At 41.7% G+C, this 23,380-nt stretch overlaps 1 protein-coding gene across 5 annotated transcripts in view; it reads right to left on the minus strand.

Moving 5' to 3' along the window:
* The window catches only part of LOC121580982 (5'-AMP-activated protein kinase subunit gamma-2), a 73,154-nt gene that overhangs the window by 17,882 nt on the left and 31,892 nt on the right, over window positions 1-23,380 (minus strand). For 2 of the 5 annotated variants that reach the window (XM_041896238.2, XM_041896237.2), the window contains exons 4-7: window positions 10,590-10,795; window positions 4,386-4,446; window positions 3,508-3,614; window positions 2,823-2,904 (exon numbers count right to left, since the gene is read on the minus strand). In XM_041896238.2, the coding sequence (XP_041752172.1) occupies window positions 2,823-2,904; window positions 3,508-3,614; window positions 4,386-4,446; window positions 10,590-10,795 (456 nt within the window). Of the gene's footprint in view, window positions 1-2,822; window positions 2,905-3,507; window positions 3,615-4,385; window positions 4,447-4,698; window positions 4,793-10,589; window positions 10,796-18,273; window positions 19,155-23,380 lie in introns of those variants that run through there. The other 3 variants (XM_041896239.1, XM_041896241.1, XM_041896240.1) reach the window with 3 other exon arrangements.

Consider the following 23,380-nt stretch of genomic DNA (forward strand, 5'->3'; position numbering starts at 1 on the left):
TTAAACACTATTATTGCACACAGAGTCCATGCAACTTATTATGTGACTTGTTACTCCTGAACTTATTCAGGCTTGCCATAACAAAGGGGTTGAATATTTATTGACTGAAGACATTTGTAAAAATTTCGAAAATACATAATTCCACTGACATTACTCTGAAATTTTAATGAAATAACAGATATGGAATCATGTAGTAACCTAAAAAGTGTTAAACAAATCAAAATATATTTCATATTTGAGATTCTTAAAAGTAGCCACCCTTTGCCTTGATGACAGCTTTGCACACTCTTGGCATTCTCTCAACCAGCTTAATGAGGTAGTCACCTGGAATGAATTTCAATTAACAGGAAGCCTTGTTAAAAGTTATTTTGTGGAATTCTTTCCTTCTTAATGCGTTTGAGTCAATTAGTTGTGTTGTGACAAGGTAGGGGGATACAGAAGATAGCCCTATTTGGTAAAAGACCAAGTCCATATTATGGCAAGAACAGCTCAAATAAAAATACAAATAAAATCAATAAATAAAAGAAGCTCAAATAAGCAAAGAGAAATTACAGTCCATCATTACTTTAAAGACATGAAGGTCAGTCAATACGGAAAATTTCAAGAACTTTGAACGTTTTTTCAAGTGCAGTCGCAAAAACCATCAAGCGTTATGTTCTTTAATTGCTCTTTAAATATTTTTTTTATTTTTTACTGATCTATTTTTTACATAATACTTTTTTTTTTTTTTAAACGCATTGTTGGTTAATGGCTTGTAAGTAAGCATTTCACTGTAAGATCTACACCGGTTGTATTTGGCGCATGTGGTAAATACAATTTGATTTGAAACCGGCTCTCATGAGGACCGCCACAGGAAAGGAAGACCCAGAGTTACCTCTACTGCAGAGGATAAATTCAATCGAGTTACCAGCTTCAGAAATTGCAGCCCAAATAAATGCTTCACAGAGTTCAAGTAACAGACACATCTCAACATCAACTGTTCAGAGGAGACTGTGTGAATCAGGCCTTCATGGTTGAATTGCTGCAAAGAAACCACTACTAAAGGACACCAATAAGAAGAAGAGACTTGCTTGGGCCAAGAAACACGAGCAATGGACATTAGACCGGTGGAAATCTGTCCTTTGGTCTGATGAGTCCAAATTTGAGATTTTTGGTTCCAACAGCCGTGTCTTTGTGAGACGCAGAGTAGGTGAACGGATGATCTCCGCATGTGTGGTTCCCACCGTGAAGCATGGAGGAAGAGGTGTTATGGTGTGGGGGTGCTTTGCTGGTGACACTCAGTGATTTATTTAGAGTCCAAGGCACACTTAACCAGCATGGCTACCACAGCGATACGCCATCCCATCTGGTTTGCGCTTAGTGGGACTATCATTTGTTTTTCAACAGGACAATGACCCAACACACCTCCAGGCTGTGTATGGGCTATTTGACCAAGAAGGAGAGTGATGGAGTGCTGCATAAGATGACCTGGCCTCCACAATCACCCGACCTCAACCCAATTGAGATGGTTTGGGATGGGTTGGACCGCAGAGTGTAGGAAAAGCAGCCAACAAGTGCTCAGCATATGTGGGAACTCAGCATATGTTGGAAAAGCATTCCAGGGTTGGGAGAGAGAATGCCAAGCGTGTGCAAAGCTGTCATCAAGGCAAAGGGTGGCTACTTTGAAGAATCTAAAATCTAAAATATATTTTGATTTGTTTAACACTTTTTGGTTACTACATGATTCCATATGTGTTATTTCATAGTTTTGATGTCTTCACTATTATTGTTTAATGTAGAAAATAGTAAAAATAAAGAAAAACCCTTGAATGAGTAGGTGTGTCCAAACTTTTGACTGGTACTGTATATATATTAAAAAAATAGGAACTCAGTCGGGGTCTTAACTTGAGAGTTAGAATAGTAGAATACACAAGGTGCAATTTCAAAACTTGGTTGTGCATCAGCAGTTTTCCTCTTGTTATGTCACTCACTGACAGTCACTCAAGTAGCCCATGTCAGTAAAAAGAATTTGATTGGTAAATTAGTCTAGTTAGTCAGTCTAGCCAGCTATCTAAACTTCTAGTAATCATGGACGAATTACCGACCGGGCCCACAGGGACCCCATTGATTTTGTTAGTCACTCTCACTCAGATGTCTTATTAACGAGGCATAAGTCATGGCAATTTTTTATTTATTTTATTTTTATTTAACCTTTATTTAACTAGGCAAGTCAGTTAAGAACAAATTCTTATTTACAATGACGGCCTACACCGGCCAAACCCGGATGACGCTGGGCCAATTGTGCGCCGCCCTATGGGACTCCCAATCACGGCCGGTTGTGATACAGCCTGGAATCGAACCAGGGGGTCTGTAGTAATGCCTCAAGCACTGAGATGCAGTGCCTTAGACCGCTGCGCCACTCGGAAGCCACTCGGGAGCCCATATGTGTAGAATTGTAGGAAATAAGCTGTAAAACTGCAAAAACTAAAAGTTTTTAATCCTGGTGCTGAGTTAATATGATATAATGTGTAGTGGCTAACTGTATAGCTAATAGGCTATGTGTTTATAGATTGACTGAGTTGAATGAAGCTACAGCAACCAATGTGATAATGGCTGGAGTTTTGCTTGTTTTTGCTGTTCTTCAAATAACATTTTAGAGTTTAAAGTGTATAGAAATGCATTAAATTAGCTTCAACTTTCTTCCCGGACCTGACTAAAACTCAGACCCTGGCTACGGCCCTGATATGCATTCATTGGTGGATATAGGTGTTTGCATCAGCGAATGCATTAAGCGTGAATGCATTTCATGTGAATGTATGTCATACACAAAGGGTGTTTCTTACCCACAAAACACTGCCTCTCTGAGTCCCATAGTGGGGCAGCACGCACCCCATTGGCCACTAAGGCAAAGAATGCCTTCTTTACCTGTGAGAAAGGACCACAATCACATACAAAAACACATGGATGGCAAGGTTCTGAAGGTGGTATTGTACATATTGTAAAAATGTGAAGTGTAAAATTGAAATCCAAAATCATACACTAAAGTATTCTGGTTTTAGGGGTTTCATACTCAGATAAGGGAACTAAAACCTTGAGTTTAATAGATTCGGTGGCTGATTACTGTTTAACCGTTTATGAGGCAAATCATTAGCACTAGCAATAGCACTGCTCTCCTCATGGAACATTAACCAAACCATTCTCAGTGCCTTTCAGACCAAGGAGGCACTTCAATAACCATAAGAATGTCCCTCACTGGACAAACCTAATAAGACAAACAAATGCTACACTGATGGTCAAAGTTAGGTTATAGTCAGGCCTACTCAAAGTTATTTACACATAGTCTGAATTCCCAACCCTGTGTGTCTGTCTGGACCAGAAAGTGTCTCAGGTTGCTGATCTAAGATCAGGTCCCCCCTGTCCATGTAATCTTATCCATTATGATCTAAAAGGCAAAAAAGTGCTTTTTGAATATGGTCCCTCCATCATGATGTCAAAGTGTAGTCATGTGGAGGAGCTGGGCTTACTTACTTGCAGTCCCGTGTCAAACACAACCAGCTTGGAGCTGGTGGGAACGATGTCATAGCAGCTATGGGACTTCATAAAGCGCATGTAAATATCGCTGTCTGGTTCAGCAGCTGTAAAGACAGACACAAATATTCACACTAAATGTGTATATCGAATAATCTCACTATTCATACTGAACCAATGATGCCACCTCTTGGGCTGGGGGAATCCCTTATTCCAACAGCGTGCGACGACAGGACTGCACAAGGCTTTGCGCTATCACCAGGCAATAATTGGGTTATGATCAAAACAAATCCTGCATAATAAGACTTAAATGTGAAGGATTGTGATTTTGCGATCAGGATGACACTTTTTGTCTTGGTAAAAGAAGCAAAACCGGAATAATGTATCATATGGAGCATCATATTCCGTGAATAGCAACTGGTGTCACCATTACAATTCAAAATAAAATGTTATTTGTCACATACACGTGTTTAGCAGGTGTTATTGCGGGTGTAGAGAAATGCTTGTGCTTCTAGCTCCAACAGTGCAGTAATATCTAACAAGTAATATCTAACAATTTCACAACATATACCCAATACACACACATCTAAGTAAGGAATGGAATTTAAGAATATATACATATAAGGACAAGCAATGACAGAGCGGCATGGACTAAGATACAGTAGAATATTATAGAATACAGTATATACATATGAGATGAGTAATGCAAGATATGTAAACATCATTACACCAGCACTTTACAAATCAGCATTCTGCATTCCATATTCAGCCTGGTCTTCAACTATATGCGGATAAATAGCAAAAACGTCAAATAAATGGCTATGTAACACCAAGTAAAATCAAAATGTAGACTAGCCTACTAAGTAAAATGCACTTACCAACACCATCATCGTCTAGTTCAAGTTTCTCCAGCATGCCTTCGAATAAACCGTAGAAATTCTGTAAGAATAAGACACAGATGAAGTCAAGAACGCGCTCCAAATCTACCACAATATGACATCAGTCGCACTACTCGCCGTTTGCCAAAGTTAAGATTAAAATAACAAGGTACATTCAATAACTGCTGGCACTTTACACCATGACAAAATCAACTATCTTTTTGAGAGACTGACAAGTAGGCTAAACGTCCTTGCGCAAAGCCAACAATAAGAAAAGCAAGCCCCGTCTGTTTGACAATGACAAAATACGCACTGCGCGCAACTCATTCAACTGCCCTTGTCCAAGTTTCTACTGTAGACTATTGGCAATTCATATCCGGAGCTCTGTGCCTGCCAGTAACTGTAATGGCACATTATTATTAGACTACACACCCCTTAAATCTGTAATAGTGGAACATTCCTAAATGTATTTTGCTGCAATCAATGCAGCCAATGCCTACAGTAGGATCATACTATAGACTAAAACAGAGGAGTGAACAACTCCTACGGATAAAAAACGAAGCAAAAACATAATAATAAAAAAAACAGTCTGACATAGGCTACGCGTGACAGTATCTGCTCGCAAGCAGATGTTTTTCTGCGCATTCTGTGGATTGTGAACGACAGGGGACTTCGTTAAAGTTTCATTTATTATTATGATCACGCACTAGAACCCTCCATGCGAAACAACCAAGGCTTTTCACCATATTAGGAAATCCCTTATGTTGCCAAGCAGCCAGAAGCCAAGGATTCCCTGTCCTTCTCTATGCCCATAACTTTTTTTTTGCAGGACATAAAAATGCAACAATTTGCACAATACAGAATTATTTACGTATATGGATAGTGCATAGAAAAATCAATATGGCAAGGGATGAATGTGATGAAGTAGGCTGGCTACTGCACAATGACTAAGACACAGTGCAGAGACAGAGGCTGTGCTGCAGCAAATTTATCCTATAACAAAATTAATCTGTGTACAGCGATAACATGCAAATGTCAATGAGGTAAGTTGCCTTCTTCCCTATCCTACAAAACACTTCATCATGGCACGTACCACGAGCCAAGCCATATTGTGCTCTTTGTAGCATATGAGGATTTATTTACATGTATTTTTATCTCCCCTAGCCCCTTGATTAGACCCTTCAGTTTTTCATGAATTTGCCTACCACCCAAGCACCTGCGGAAAATACCTGGATGTGCGTATGTTCTTCAGCTTTTGCCCAACCAACCCCCCAGTCACCCTATACCGCATGGTGACAGCAATTTTTCAGCCAACACCACTACTGCACTGTCATAAATCTAGCCCGTCTAACGCCGCATCAGCATGGGCATGAATCCCATCCCAATCTGCTGCTGCTGCACTGCCACAGGGAACAGGGACAGGAACGTGCTGTAGGTAAACATGGGGCTGTAAAATCGAGATGATGGGCTGTTTCATTAACACGCTTCCAGATTGGATTTGGCAGAGAAGTAATTCCTTTGATTTGGTAAGAGGAGAGCCTGGTGTGTGTTGAGAGAGAGAGAGTTTACTGTTTATTTCACTTTTGTTTACAATCTACTTCACTTGCTTTGGCAATGTTAACACACGTTTTCCATGCCAATAAAGCCCTTAAATTGCAATTGAAATTGAGAGAGAGAGAGAGAAATACAGTGCATTCTGAAAGTATTCATACCCCTCGACTTATTCCACAGTTTGTTGTGTTACAGCCTGAATTCAAAATCGATTCAATATTTTTTTCCCACCCATCTACACACAATACCCCATAATTTCAAAGTGAAAACAAGTTTTAAAATTTTTTAGCAAATGTATTGAAAATGAAATACAGAAATATCAAATTTACATAAGTATTCACACCACTGAGTCAATACAGGTTAGAATCACCTTTGGCAGCGATTACAACTGTGAGTCTTTCTGGGTAAGAGCTTTGCACACGTGAATTGTACAATATTTGCTCTTCAAGCTCTGTCAAGTTGGTTGTTGATAATTGCTAGACAGCAATTTCCAAATCTTGCCATAGAATTTCAAGATGATTTAAGTCAAAACTGTAACCAGGCCAATCAGGAACATTCAATGTCGTCTTGGTAAGCAACTCCAGTGTATATTTGGCCTTGAGTTTTAGGTTAATGTCCTGCTGAAAGGTGAATTTGTTTCCCAGTGTCTGTTGGAAAGCAGACTGAACCAGGTTAGCCTCTAGGACTTTGCCTGTGCTTAGCTCTATTCAGTTTATTTTTATCCTAAAAAAACTCCCTTGTCCTTGCCGATGACAAGCATACCCATAACATGATGCAGCCACCACCATGCTTGGAAATATGAAGTCTGGTACTCAGTGATGTGATTTGTCCCAAACATAATGCATTGTATTCAGGACATAACGTTTATTTCTTTGCCACATTTTTTTGCAGTTTTACTTTAGTGCCTTATTGCAAACAGGATGCATGTTTTGATTCTGTACAGGCTTCCTTCTTTTCACTCTGTAATTTGGGTTAGGATTGTGGAGTAACTACAATGTTGTTCATCCATCCTCAGTTATTCTCCTATCACAGCCAAACTCTCTAACTGTTTTAAAGTCACCATTGGCCTCATGGTGAAATCCTTGAGCGGTTTCCTTCCTCTCTGGCAACTGAGTTAGGAAGGACGCCTGTATCTTTGTAATGACTGGGATTATTGATACACCATCCAAAGTCAGCTACCACAGCAAGTGAAATCACTGCAGCGCTTAACAAAGAGCTGCAGTCAGTTTCAGAATGGGTGGCAAGAAATAACTTAGTCCTAAATATTTCAAAAACTACACGCATTGTATTTGGGACAAGTCATTCACTAAACCCTAAACCTCAACTAAATCTTGTAATGTAATGAATAATGTGGAAATTGAGCAAGTCGAGGAGACTAAACTGCCTGGATTATAAACTGTCATGGTCAAAACAGACAAGTAGCTAAAATGGGGAGAGGTCTGTCCATAATAAAAGGGCTGCTCTTCCTTCTTAACAATGCTATCAACAAGGCAGGTCCTACAGGCCTTAGTTTTGTCGCCACAAAGAGGGTCTTAGGAAAATTACAATTGGCCCAGAACAGAGCAGCACGGCTGGCACTTAAATGTACACAGAGAACTAACATTAATAATATGCAAGTCAATCTCTCCTGGCTCAAAGTAGAGGAGAGCTTGACTTCATCACTACTTGTATTTGTGAGAAGTACAGTGAGGGAAAGTATTTGATCTCCTGCTGATTTTGTACGTTTGCCCACTGACAAAGACATGATCAGTCTATAATTTTAATGGTAGGTTTATTTGAACAGTGAGAGACAGAATAACAACAAAAAAATCCTGAAAAACGCATGTCAAAATATTATAAATTGATTTGCATTTTAATGAGGGAAATAAGTATTTGACCCCTCTGCAAAACATGACTTAGTACTTGGTGGCAAAACCCTTGTTGGCAATTACAGAGGTCAGACATTTCTTGTAGTTGGCCACCAGGTTTGCATACATCTCAAGAGGGATTTTGTCCCACTCCTCTTTGCAGATCTTCTCCAAGTCATTAAGGTTTCGAGGCTGACGTTTGGCAACTCGAACCTTCAGCTCCCTCCACAGATTTTCTATGGCTAGGCCACTCCAGGACCTTAATGTGCTTCTTCTTGAGCCACTCCTTTGTTGCCTTGGCTATGTGTTTTGGGTCATTTTCATGCTGGAATACCCATCCACGACCCATTTTCAATGCCCTGGCTGAGGGAAGATTTGACGGTACATGGCCCCGTCCATCGTGCCTTTGATGCGGTGAAGTTGTCCTGTCCCCTTAGCAGAAAAACACCCCCAAAGCATAATGTTTCCACCTCCATGTTTGACGGTGGGGATGGTGTTCTTGGGGTCATAGGCAGCATTCCTCCTTCTCCAAACATGGTGAGTTGAGTTGATGCCAAAGAGCTCGATTTTGGTCTCATCTGACCACAACACTTTCACCCAGTTCTCCTCTGAATCATTCAGATGTTCATTGGCAAACTTCAGACGGCCCTATATATGTGCTTTCTTGAGCAGGGGGACGTTGCGGGCGCTGCAGGATTTCAGTCCTTCACGGCGTAGTGTGTTACCAATTGTTTTCTTGGTGACTATGGTCCCAGCTGCCTTGAGATCATTGACAAGATCCTCCCGTGTAGTTCTGGGCTGATTCCTCACCATTCTCATGATCATTGCAACTCCACTAGGTGAGATCTTGCATGGAGCCCCAGGCAGAGGGAGATTGACAGTTATTTTGTGTTTCTTCCATTTGCGAATAATCACACCAACTGTTGTCACCTTCTCACCAAGCTGCTTGGCGATGGTCTTGTAGCCCATTCCAGCCTTGTGTAGGTCTACAATCTTGTCCCTGACATCCTTGGAGAGCTCTTTGGTCTTGGCCATGGTGGAGAGTTTGGAATCTGATTGATTGCTTCTGTGGACAGGTGTCTTTTATACAGGTAACAAACTGAGATTAGGAGCACTCCCTTTAAGAGTGTGCTCCTAATCTCAGCTCGTTACCTGTATAAAAGACACCTGGGAGCCAGAAATCTTTCTGATTGAGAGGGGGTCAAATACTTATTTCCCTCATTAAAATGCAAATCAATTTATAACATTTTTGACATGCGTATTTCTGGATTTTGTTGTTGTTATTCTGTCTCTTACTGTTCAAATAAACCTACCATTAAAATTATAGACTGATCATTTCTTTGTCATTGGGCAAACGTACAAAATCAGCAGGGGATCAAATACTTTTTTCCCTCACTGTATTAACATGTTGAATGCACGGAGCTGTCTGTTTAAACTACTAGCACACAGCTCACACATCCATGCATACCCCACAAGACATGCCACCAGAGGTCTCTTCACAGTCCCCAAGTCCAGAACAGACTATGGGAGGCGCACAGTACTATATAGAGCCATGACTACATGGCTGTCACCGACGCTCGTTTAATGTGAGCGGGTCAAAGACGCACAACATCTTTAAGCAGTCCCAGATGCTTTATCGGCTCAAAATCTGCAATGCTCTTGTAGTGTGAGATGTGCAACGACACGTTTTGAGAACGGAATGTTCACCCAGAATGTTTAGACTCTCGAGCAGGAGCGATGACTACTACTAGTATGCGTTTGTAATTGCCTTCAACCAAAGCCAAAGTGTCAAATGGTTACATCTCTGAAGTTCACAAGTGTTGTGTAGTGTCCACCTGGCTTTATGTGAACAGCGGGGACTATGAAGAGACACACACACAGGCACAGACACACGCATTCACACACACACATGTTAATATACGCACTATACACACACGTACACAATTATTTTGTGTTGTAGATATGTGGTAGTAGAGTAGTGGCCTGAGGGCACACAATGTGTTGTGAAATCTGTGAAATGTATTGTAATGTTTTTTATATACCTGCATTAATTTTGCTGGACCCCAGGAAGAGTAGCTGCTGCCTTAGCAACAGCTAATGGGGATCCATAATAAATACAAATACAGTCACTGTCTACTTCTACTGTACCTACACCTACACAGTGGAAATCCTCCTGCATTGTATCTGTTCCCAAAAACCGCCAAGGGGCAGGGCCTAAACAACGTCAGGTCTGTTGCACTCACTTCCCAGCTGATGAAGGTGTTTGAGAGAGTGGTCCTGGCGCAACTAAAGCAGCAGGTGCAGGGGTTTCTTGACTCCCTGCAGTTTGCCTACCAGGCCAAGATAGGTGTGGAAGATGCACTGCTGTTCATAGTGCACAAAGCATATGAGCACTTGGAGAGAGCAGGGACTGCAGACCGCATTATGTTCTTTGACTTTTCCTGTCGAAAGGGTGGACTCGTACAAATATCTTGGGCTGGTGATTGACCATAAGCTGCAGTGGAAAAATAACACCTCCATGGTTTTTAAAAAGGCTCAGCAAAGGCTATTATTTTAAAGGAAGCTCAGATCCTTTGATGTCTGCTAAAAAATGCTCCAAATGTTTTTTAATAGCTGGGGGGGAGGGGGGGGGCCTTCTCAGAAAATCTGAAAAAGGGGGCCTTCTCAGAAAATCACATCAGCTTCCCCCTTACACCACTTTTGGCAACCCTGCAATATTGCTTCACTGCACAATCAATTATCACTGACACTAACAAACAGAGTAAACCAGCAGTTGGTGTAGTAGGTAGGAAGAGGTATCACTCACTGGCTGTGAGGTAGCTTGGAGCATCGGGAAGGAGTAGGGTATCGGAGAAGAGGAGGGCATGGGGGGCTTGGCAGTGGAGGGTGATGAGAGGGAGCGGTCCAGGCGTTCAGGGGCACTCCGATGGACCTCCTGGGGGAACAGCATGGGCTGGCTGGGGGCCTGGGTGGGGGTGCTGGGTGGGGTGGGGGAAGACGAGAGGCCGGACACTGTGGAGGAAAGACAAGGACCAGAGAAAGGATTAACAGTTAACACTGGTCTACACAGGCCTGTCATTTATACATGGAGTTTCCCTAGACATCTCCTGTAATGCTGTTTCTATGTTCACAGGCAATCTCAACTCAATTGAGGCCTTTCTGATTGAGATATACTGTACCATTTCAATAGATTATGTGCTTGTCACATGATACTGTAATAGTGGAGTGGCTCCCCAAGATATTTTGCTTTTCAGAAGAATATTGATTACTTTATCATCAGCAGAGCTGATGGGTCAATAATACTTCATTCATCCAGATGAATCATCTGAGTTGAGCTTACAGATGGGATTTTCCATTCACAACGTGTGTGGTTAAGTGCTGCCAGGGCCTGGAAACCTGCCAAGAAAATAATGAAAATATCCACCCCACCCTGTCCCTAAAGAACAGCAATAAATTGATTTCAGCGGATCACCGCAGGGTAAGCGGGTGGACCAACACAACGGGTTGGACCAACACACAGTCTCAGAGAACATCTTCAAATACCTAAATAATGTATCCAAAGCTGGTTCAGATTTGTTTAAAATCAAATCAAATAAATGTGAAGAACATTTACATTCTGCCAATTAACAATAGAGTGGAATATAGTTATAAATCCTTTCTTCCTCTATTCCTAGCTTCATGTACTACTACCACTACCACTGTGCCATTCCCCAGCCTTGACGATGTGTATCATATCATAAATCAGTGAAGAGATACTGATAACTGACAAAATAAAGGAAACACCAACATAAAGTGTCTTAATATGGCGTTAGGCCCCAACAAGCCTTCAGAACAGCTTTGATGCGAATTATAGATTCTACAAGTGTCTGGAACTCTATTGGAGGGATGTGACACCATTCTTCCACGAGAAATTCCATCATTTGGTGTTTTGTTGATGGTGGTGGAAAACGCTGTCTTAGGCGCCATTCCGCTCCCATAAGTTTTCAATTGGGTTGAGATCTGGTGACTGACGCACGCACGCACACACGCACACGCACACACACCCTTTAAACCCCCTATGCTCCTTAGAGACCCCTCTTTCAAAGTCTCTGAGATCTCTTCTTCTAGCCATGGTAGCCAAAATAATGGGCAACTGGGCATTTTTATACATGACCCTAAGCATGATGGGATGTTAATTGGTTAATTAACTCAGGAACCACACCGGTGTGGATCCACCTGCTTACAATATACTTTGTATCCTTCATTTACTCAAGTGTTTCCTTTATTTAGGCAGTTATCTGTATCTATTGTACAGTATACCATACAGTACTAACAGTGACATATCACTCAGCCTGGCCATACTATTATTGGACAGCTGCCTGAGAGGCTGGCAGGCTCCTGCTCTGGCAGTGTCTATGTCAGGTCGAGGCCGTCGCTTGATCACATGACAGCCCTCACATGCCCCTCAGCAGTCACGACCCAGCACGGGGAACGGGTTGACATATGACACCCACACACACGGCCACAGACCCACCCTGCTGACATATTTCTGAGGCCATACTTCCAGTGACGTGGGAGATGAGTACAGAGTGGTTCACATTTCCTCCAGTCGACCATGGGACTGCCATGGGACTCTGCTCATCTCCAGTAACTTTTCAGCAACTTCACTTTGACATTCAAGTCTCCACTCACTTATCTAACAATCACCTATAAGTAATAATTATAAAGGCACACTATCGTAACAGCGGAGGAGATGAGGGATTACTTGAACCCAAATGTAAATTGTTGAAGTAAACTAAATTATGTTTGATCTGAAAAACAACCACTTCCAAGTGTGCATTACACAGCAAAAACATAAACAAACAGTTCTGTTTTTTTTGCTAGAAGACAGATTAGTCTATCAAATAACTTGGCTTGCATCATTTCTGATCATCCTTATTTTACAAAGTATTTATTCTTTCTACCACCCCTCCCCTGGTTGGAGGATCTGGTGGAAAACATTGCAATTCAATATATATACACAGTACCAGACAAAAGTTTGGACACACCTACTCATTCAAAGGTTTTTCTTTATGTTTTTCTATTTTCTACATTGTAGAATAATAGTGAAGACATCACAACTATGAAATAATACATATGGAATCATGTAGTAACCAAAAAAGTGTTAAACAAATCTAAATCTATTTTATATTTGAGATTCTTCAAAGTAGCCACCCCTTGCCTTGATGACCGCTTTGCACACTCTTGGCATTCTCTCAACCAGCTTCATGAGGTAGTCACCTGGAATGCATTTCAATTAACAGGTGTGCCTTCTTAAAAGTTAATTTCTGGAATTTCTTTCCTTCTTAATGCGTTTCAGCCAATCAGTTGTGTTGTGACAAGGTAGGGGTGGTATACAGAAGATAGCCTTATTTGGTAAAAGACCAAGTCCATATTATGGCAAGAACAGCTCAAATAAGCAAAGAGAAATGACAGTCCATCATTACTATAAGACATGAAGGACAGTCAATCTGGAACATTTCAAGAACTTTGAACGTTTCTTCAAGTGCAGTCGCAAAAACCATCAAGCGCTATGATGAAACTGGCTCTCATGAGGACTACCACAGGAAAGGAAGACCCAGAGTTACCTCTGCTGCAGAGGATAAGTTCATTAGAGTTACCAGCCTCCGAAATTGCAGCCCAAATAAATGCTTCACAGAGTTCAAGTAACAGACACATCTCAACATCAACGGTTCAGAAGAGACTGCATGAATCAGGCCTTCATGGTCAAATTGCTGCAAAGAAACCACTACTTCCAACCGGCGTGTCTTTGTGAGATGCAGAGTAGGTGAATGGATGATCTCCGCAAGTGTGGTTCCCACCGTGAAGCATGGAGGAGGAGGTGCGATGGTGTGGGTGTGCTTTGCTGGTGACACCGTCTGTAATTTATTTAGAATTCAAGGCACACTTAACCAGCATGGCTACCACATCATTCTGCAGCGATACGCCATCACATCTGGTTTGCGCTTAGTGGGACTATCATTTGTTTTTCAACAGGACATTGACCCAACACACCTCCAGACTGTGTAAGGGCTATTTGACCAAGAAGGAAAGTGATGGAGTCCTGCATCAGATGACCTGGCCTCCACAATCACCTGACCTCAACCCAATTGAGATGGTTTGGAATGAGTTGGACCGGAGAGTGAAGGAAAAGCAGCCAACAAGTGCTCAGCATATGTGGGAACTCCTTCATGACTGTTGGAAAAGCATTCAAGGTGAAGCTGGTTGAGAGAATGCCAAGAGTGTACAAAGCTGTCATCAAGGCAAAAGGTGGCTACTTTGAAGAATCTCAAATATAAATTATTTGTTTAAAACTTTTTTGGTTACTACAATATTCCATGTGTTATTTCATAGTTTTGATGTCTTCACTATTATTCAGTAGAAAATGGTAATGAGTAGGTGTGTCCACATTTTTGACTGGTACTGTATATACTGAACAAATATATAAAAGTAACATGCAACAATTTCAAAGATTTTACTGAGTTACAGTTCATTTGAGGAAATCAGTCAATTGAAATAAATGCATTAGGCCCTAATCTATGGATTTCACATGACTGGGAAAACAGATATGCATCTGTTGGTCACAGATACCTTTAAAAAAAAATGGGCCTCACAATGGGCCTCAGGATCTCGTCACGGTATTGCCATCGATAAAATGCAATTGTGTTCATCGTCTGTAGCTTATGCCTGCACATACCATAACCCCACCGCCACCATGGGGCACTCTGTTCACAAGTTGACATCATTAAACCGCTCGCCCACACGACACCATACACATGGTCTGCGGTTGTGAGGCCAGTTGGACGTACTGCCAAATTCTCTAAAACGACATTGGAGGCAGCTTATGGTAGAGAAATAAACATTCAATTCTCTGGCAACAGCTCTGGTGGACATTCCTGCAGTCAGCATGCCAATTGCACGCTCCATCAAAACTTGAGACACCTGTGTTGTGTGACAAAACTGCACATTTTAGAGTTGCCTTTTATTGTCCCCAGCACAAGGTGTACCTGTGTAATGATCGTGCTGTTTAATCAGCTTCTTGATATGCCACACCTGTCCGGTGGATGGATCATCTTGGCAAAGGAGAAATGCTCACTAACAGGGATGCAAACAAATGTGTGCACAACATTTGAGAGAAATAAGCTTTTTGTGTGTATGGAACATTTCTGGGATCTTTTATTTCATCTCATGAAACTTGGGACCAACACTTTACATGTTGCGTTTATATTTTTGTTCAGTGTACATATAGCCTCCTCCTATTTCTACTGGACTCCAAGTGCATTGTCAAATCAACCAATCCCTCTGATCTTAATTCCACCCCTCAGATATCCACAGACTAACACATCTTTCCCAGTATGTTACCATTTTACTATTTTATTTTGCAATACATCCTTACATTTTACTGTCTTACGAGGGTCTTGAACCTCTATTCGTACCATTTCTACCGAAATTGCCCTAAGAATAATTACTTTACTTTTAAGAGTATAATCATATTTCCCATTGATTGATCATGGTTTTTCAGATCTCCTAACAGTACTGTTTGTAGGTCCATCTGAACACAGACATTATGACTTAACAACCACTCCTGGACCTGACTCCAAGGACAGTACCAAAAGAGATGATCTATTGATTAAAATAGAAAATAAAAATCTGGTTTCCAACTATCTTGAATTTGATGCGGTATAGTTGTCAAACCTCTCGACCTATTTTACGATATATACTAGTCATTTTAAACCATGCATGGTTTTGGATTGGCAGCATACAAACTAATGCATTCCTTTCGCTCTTGAGTAAATTTTATAATTCTAATTCTATGACTGTATATAGATCCCTCTAGAGCGAACCATACAGTGCACACACTGACTTCTGCTTCTCCATAGATGCAAATATTGCGGTAAAATAAAAAGGGACTGAATTCTAAATGGCAGTTACATTCAACCCTTCAAAAGTAAATAGTAAACCGATATACCATCTAAAGAAAGCTCAACTTGATTGAAGAGGATAAACCTGCATGGGCATTCATCGTGTCACACAAAAACACGTCTGCCCAGTCCAGCTATCTCCACTATCTCCTGACATTTAGCTGGCTAATACCAGCCCTCTCTTCAGTAGTTTTGGTGTCTTATTTTAGCTATGCTGTTGTGGCACATTCCGCAGGAGAAGATAACACAGGGGACAGCAGGGAGGGAGCCCCTCCTCATCCAAACACACAGGGAGGGGAGGGGGACTACACCACATGGGGTATTGGAGATAGAGTCATCTATACCAGTGTCTCTTAACCTCCAGTCCATGGACCAGCACTGGCCCCTTGGATGTTGCAGACTGGCCCCTCAGTTGGTTAACTGGAACACCCAACAATCAACATCTAATTCAGCATGTCAGATTGCGTCACATTACATTTAGAAAACACTGAGAAGCTTTGCGTATAAAGGGCATTGGTGAACTAAGACGGTGACGGCATCATACTGGCCAGTGTTCTTTCCATTAGGTCTAAGGAGGAAGGCAGGTGTCACAATACTGCTGGGACTCAACATTAGGCTAGTCTAAACCTAACCTAGTCTTAAGCAATCAGTGTTTCTGATCTGCAGTGGTGAGTGGCAGATTTCCCTGAGGAGTTTGAAAGGGGTGACTGGGCTGTCAGCCATGTTAGGTTATGACTGACTGGGGTTATGAGTGTATCAGCAATATGATCTGACCTGTGTCTGATGTATTGTATGTAAGGGGTTTGTGGGACTCCCATAAACTCCTTAGGGAGACACAGCAACAACCAACCCCGGTCACCCTTGTGTAATATGTGTGTTTGTTTGCGCGTGTAGGCAGTACATTTAGTAAACCCTTAACATTCCCCCTTTCCCTTTCAACTACACTACATGACAACTCTTCTAGACTGGTCCTATACTGTATATGCTGTAGTGTAGACAACTCTTTTATCATTGACATGCCAAACTCTTCTATTATTGTCATGCTGTAACCATAGAAGACTTGGCAACAGCACATACTGTATGGGGCCAGACCAAAATAAACCGAGCACCACATATGGGTTTACACATACAGGTTTACATCATAATGACAGTTGGGCCTTGACCTCCACTGATCCCAGGTCAGACTAGGACTAAATCAGGAGCTGTGGAGTTCATGGCAGTGTCACTCAGGGCCACCGTCCGTACACCCCAAGCATCCAGTGAGATGTCCCAAAGGCAACATTCATAACACCCCATGTATCCTGTGTTGACCATGTCCCTGACGCTCTTGAAGGAGGGGAGATACCATCATTTTCATAAAGATTAACGTTCCAAACCAGAGCAGCGATGATTCCGTAGAGATTAACAGATGTGGGCCAAAAATAACAGCGTCATATTATCACCCTGTTCAAGCAGCAGGACTATCAATTACCATTCTATGTAGCACGAGAGTACTCTTAAATCACGATTAATTAGATTGAATGAAAATATATGCAAACGTTAGTTTACCGTGTCATATCCTCACTGTACAATGTACAAATTCACAAACGTATTTGAGGGACACCAGTCACAAAGACCTCCGAGCTGTCAGCAGCCTCTACAGTATATGTAGGTGCTGTGCCAATTACAAAATGGATGCTCTGTTTTTACTGTCTGGATCGGCAGGGTCCGGGTGATGTCTACCTTACTGTACTTGTTCAAAAAAATGAATGCTGTTCATACTGTACTACTACTGTATCAATAGAAGATCAATTTAACTGCTCCGATAAGAAACATTTAATCTGAGTGTGATTGCTAATCCGTGATGTCTGTCTGATACGTCAGACTAGACATCATGCTCTGTTGCAGACTTCAATCACAAATAAAAGTTAGCCATCTTGTGAGTATACTAGCTTGTAACTAGTGTATCTGGTAACACTACGCCATTTTGCAGTGGAATGGTTAGAATCTAAAAGAGACCTTGAGGGAAGGATAATATATTCAACATATAGTGTCTTCAGTCTTGTGGCCCGTCATACACTGAGTGTACAACACATTAGGAACACCTGCTTCGTGGATCGAGACATGGATCGAGACATGGACTGTGCATGTGTGCCATTCAGAGGGTGAATGGGCAAGACAAAAGATTTAAGTGCCTTTGAATGGGGTATGGAAGTAGGTGCCAGGCGCATCGGTTTGAGTGTGTCAAGAACTGCAACGCTGCTGGGTTTTTCACGCTCAACAGCTTCCTGTGTGTATCAAAAATGGTCCACCACCCAAAGGACATCCAGCCAATGTGACACAACTGTGGGAAGCATTGGAGTCAACATGGGCCAGCATCCCTGTGGAACGCTTGACACCTTGTAGAGTCCATGCCCCAACGAATTGAGGCTGTTCTGAGGGCAAAAGGGGGTGCAACTCAATATTAGAAAGGTGTTCCTAATGTTTTGTACACTCAGTGTATACTACGCAGTTAGACATTTTTATAGACAATTGAAGTGGTGTGATCATGTGAACAGCACAAGACATTACCAGGCAGACATGGTGGCTCTGACTGGCATCTTCCTGCCGCTAGCAGGTCCTGCTCCTTCCGCTTCTTACTTCTCCTCAGGCTACCAAATCTCTTCATGGACACCAGCGGGTTCAAGTGATGGGTTCAGCACCCAATGTGGACCATGACCATCCAGGATTGGGACCGGTCACAACTATAGGGCACCACCACCACTGCCCAGAAGAGTGACGAGAGAGCTACTCCTGCTACTCTGCCTGATGCAGGTTTGTAAATACAATAAAGCTAAAGATCTGCGTCAAAGATGACAAGATCTGTGCCAGAATGAAACTGAAGATCTGTTCGGAGAAGGGTTTTTCCTAACCAGTCAGGTTAAGAGATGCCTCTTCTCCTTTCAATTCATGTGTTATCTGTTATTTAGACATGGCCGGCCTTCATGCTTGTATTTCTTGGTAAGTTAAGGATCTGTTCTTTCTGTTAGGTCATCCAGAAAATGTCTCATTGAGTCCACAGAGGCCAGCAGAGGCTGCAGGCGAAGTAGACTCCCCTCTCAGGGTATTGATGTCTCTGGCAGCTCACACGTTTGCTGGAGAACACGAAGGGAAAGAAAGCTGGAAATTCCACACGTCCACTGTGAGACGAAGTCCAACACTCCCAAGTGATGATGCAGAGTGTAGCACAGCACACACAGGCAGATACTCTCTCCAGCTCACTCAATATCTCTCTCTCTCTCTCTCTCTCTCCGGTCTCTCTTTCACTGCTGAATTTCAGTCTGTTCCTCCTCTACTTTGCTCTGCTCTGTTTTGGTCTACTTCTCTCCCTCTCTGTTCGATTATGCTCTCCCTCTCTCTATCTGCAGAGCCCTAGTGGCGTTGGTTGCTGTAAATTGTCAGGTGCAGCTGTGGGTGGTGTCTCTTTAATATAGCACGCGTGTCAGCAGACTGTAAAAGGAGGCCTGCCAGGGAGGGCCACACAAAGTGATTGGCTAAGCGTCTGCATCTCGCTCCCCAACACATTCAAATCACCATACCCACTTCTGTCTCACTCGGTCTTCAATTGTATACACACTCACACTGTATCTCAATCAAACTAAAGACACTAAAGTGTCATAATAATTCAAATCCCTATGTACTTATAGTGGAACAAACTGAGAAAGAATTGAAAGACACAAATAGAACTATCTTTAGGGCTGTGACGGTAATTGAATAACCGTGTAACTGGCGGTTATGGATGAAGACCGCCATGAAAATTAAATAACCGTCAAAACCGTTTAAATAGGCCTACATTTATATATATATATATTTTTTTTAATTATTAACTTTACCTAACAGTGGGAGTGTTTACTAATGACTATAAGCAATTGTTTTGCTAACTTAGTCTGTCTACATCTCTTCCTCTTTCCAACTGTCGTTTGATGTTCGAGCAGCTAATCCGTTAGATATGCGGGGGTGTAGAATCGCTAGCCTATGGGCTATGGCACTTCAGTAAAAACGTATTTGATGTGTGGACTTTCTTTTATACAATGTACATTTTCATTGCTTGGTAGTATATAAATAAAATTGGTTTTCTTATAAAACTGGTTGGATGTGTCTGACTTCATTAATTATTCAACAGCAATCGACAAGGTTGTTCTGGCTCTGAGGCCTATAATGCGCTAATGTTGTGACAAATGGACAACGCACCAATCCTATCCAACCTGGCATGGTATAAATTTGTTACGGAATATTTTCTTACATCTATAGACTAATCAACGCTGATAAATAGGCTATGGACATGTTGTGTGTAGGCCTATTTTGTTTATATTTTAATAATTATCAACTTTTTAAGGAAAGGAGAAATATTTGCTTGTGTCTGACATATGCTGGTGGCTTTGATTGACGATTCCTTTTACTGGGGTGTGCATGTTTGAGTTCGCTGATTCTCTCTATAGGCCTATATGTCCATTCAGAAAGTTTCCTACAGTAGCCTGTCTGGACTCAATCTCTTTAATAAGAATCAAACGCTCCTGTCATTATTTAATCTTGTAAAAGGGCTATTTTCAGTAAAGGCCTTATCTCAACAAGTCCACTATTTTCGTCCGAATAATTAGGAAGAAAAAATAAATATGACGCTGTTCACAACAATTCCGATATATCGTCCTGCCACAATCCGTCAATTATTTATTCGGAACAGGTTAGATTTCTTTGTCTTTTCACATGTGAAAATAAGCTGTTGACCAATATAAATTGTTATCTGGGACACTGCCACTGACAGGTCTGTTGGTTCGTTGTGTGAATTAATGAATTTCTCTCTGGTTGTTTTTTTACATTTGCAATGCATCTGTGCAGCAAGGTATCAATTTAGCCAATGTGATCACATCACACCAGAGCTAGGCTACAAGTCGCTCTCGCCATTCAAACTTCCCCGCCAGTTCATTTCAAATGCTGTAGCCTATTTTATAGCCATTCAGCAAGCAATTCACCACCATGCTTCACCGTAGGGATGGTGCCAGGTTTCCTCCAGACGTGACGCTTGGCATTCAGGCCAAAGAGTTCAGTCATGGTTTTATCAGACCAGAGAATCTTGTGGCAAACTCCAAGCAGGCTGTCATGTGCCTTTTACTGAGGAGTGGCTTCCGTTTGGCCACTACCATAAAAAGGCCTGATTGTTGGAGTGCTGCAGAGATGGTTGTCCTTCTGGAAGGTTCTCCCATCTCCACAGAGGAACTCTGAAGCTCTGTCAGAGTGACCATTGGGTTCTTAGTCACCTACCTGACCAAGGCCCTTCTCCCCCGATTGCTCAGTTTGACCGGGTGGCCAGCTCTAGGAAGAGTCTTGGGGGTTCCAAAATTCTTCCACTTAAGAATGATGGAGGCCACTGTGTTCTTGGGGACCTTCAATGCTGCAGACATTTTTGGTACCCTTCCCCAGATCTGTGCCTCGACACAATCCTGTCTCGGAGCTCTACGGACAATATGTGTATGTGACCAATAAAATTTTATTTTATTTGAATTCCTTTGACCTCATGGCTTGGTTTTTGCTCTGACATGCACTTTCAACTGTGGGATCTTATATAGACAGGTGTGTGCCTTTCCAAATCATGTCCAGTCAATTGAATTTACCCCAGGTGGACTCCAAGTTGTAGAAACATCTCAAGGATGATCAATGGAAACAGGATGCACCTGAGCTCAATTTCTAGTCTCATAGCAAAGGGTCCGAATACTTATGTAAATAAGGTTTCTGTTTTTTAATAAATGTGCAAAAAATTCTAAAAACCTGTTTTTGCTTTGTCATTATTGGGTATTGTGTGTAGATTGATGAGGAAAATGTATTTATTGAATCCATTTTAGAATAAGGTAGTAACTTAACAACATTTTGAAAAAGGGAAGAGGTCTGAATACTTTCCAAATGCACTGTATTATGCTATATATTATAGACCTGCTAAAGTGAAACTAGAAAATCACCTGTGTTATATGCAACCCTAAAAGACAGAAAAAGATATCCGCCAGAGTTTACCCTTATCAATAAGTGGTTGCACAGATTTAGATAAATCACTCAAATTAAAATGTAGTGTCAACATTACCAACCATTGCTTCACTAAAATTGATTAACGACTGATTATTAGGCTATGGACAGGTTGTGTGCATGTGTTTCTATTTTCTAATGGTTGTCAATTTCATCTTCATGCTTATCACATCTGTCTCTATATATATCCCCCTTAAAACTTTCCTCGTCGATTTATATGATAGACTACATTGATTTAGCATTATCCTAGAATGTAGACTATTTTTTGATATCCTACAGAAAGGATTAGAAGCTAAGGCAAGGTTTTTAATAAGTGATTTGCTTATGTGTCTGAGTGAGATGCGCTGCAGGCGGCTTTGATTGATGGGTCCTTTTAGGTGGGTGTAGGAGTCCACTAATTCCCTATGTCCATTCAGAACGTTTTCTAAAATAGGCCTACCCTGTTTGGACTTCATCTCTTTAATCCGATAGAAAAAAAACTGTGTCTTGTTGCAGGGTCAGCATATGTGCGAGGAATGACGACAGGTGCCAGTTTTGCATTTCCTCTCTTATTAAATGGGGTGCAACTAAATGAAACGTAGCCAAGCTCCTTTCATGATTCATCCTATAGGATATATACACTAATATTTTCAGTACATATTATTTTTCCAGTAGTATAAGATTTCTCTCTCATTACTGCAACCTCATCCTCTATTGCCACAGAGAATGACCGCAGCAGCGTTGGTGACTTTATGAGAATTGTTCGGTAAAGTGAAGGGAAAAACGGACTTGGTGTCAATGGTTTAGCACGTCAAAATCGGAACATGTATTTTTTCGGAATTCCTCTCCAATCTGACATGTTTTTATTTGTATACTAGACTAATAATATTTAAAAGGTAATACATTGAATTCTATGACCGTCACAGCCCTACCTGTCGTGACTCGTGGAGGTTGTGTAAGATCTGTCAACTCCCCAGACCACGTCACCTGCCTCACAGAGAGACAGCTAGATCAGATCACTGTCCCAGTACTGTAGCTAACTCATTAAGACTGACCTTTAAAGAGTGCTGAGCTCAGCCCCAGATCACCTCAACCGTCCTCAGCTGACTAAAGGTAGGCCCATTGGTCTCTCCCTGGGCTGGCAGCTGTGGATTCAGCTGATCAGACGGGTTCCACTCAATACACTAACACCCCCCACGACGTCCTGTGATGACCCAGTCAGTTATGACACTATTGACTGCCTTCTCCACTACCCCAGATCCATTCAAAATGGTTATGCAAATGACCAGCCCAAACAAGTCAATAAACAGTTCAGCAGAGCATGAATGAGGAGATGCAGGCAGGGTCTGACTTCCTGCTCCTGCGTTTACCTATGACATCTCCATTGTTTTTACGCTGGGCTTGCATAAACTAGGGAGAAAATTACTTCATGAGCATTTCCTCTTCTTTCTCTAGACTTCACTTTCAAATGTAGTCTCTTCTTTATACTCTATTGTCATGGGTCTCTGTGAATTGGGCGCAATTTATAAAAACTACCCACTTCCTTAATTTACTGACCATATTATACAGTACGCAGTGGAAGGGGAGATAGAGACAGAAGGAGGGAAAGAAAGATGCAGACTGCCTGAAGAGCTTGATACAAGTTTGT

Source organism: Coregonus clupeaformis, chromosome 14 (genome assembly GCF_020615455.1).
Source record: "Coregonus clupeaformis isolate EN_2021a chromosome 14, ASM2061545v1, whole genome shotgun sequence".
Classification (NCBI taxonomy): domain Eukaryota; kingdom Metazoa; phylum Chordata; class Actinopteri; order Salmoniformes; family Salmonidae; genus Coregonus; species Coregonus clupeaformis.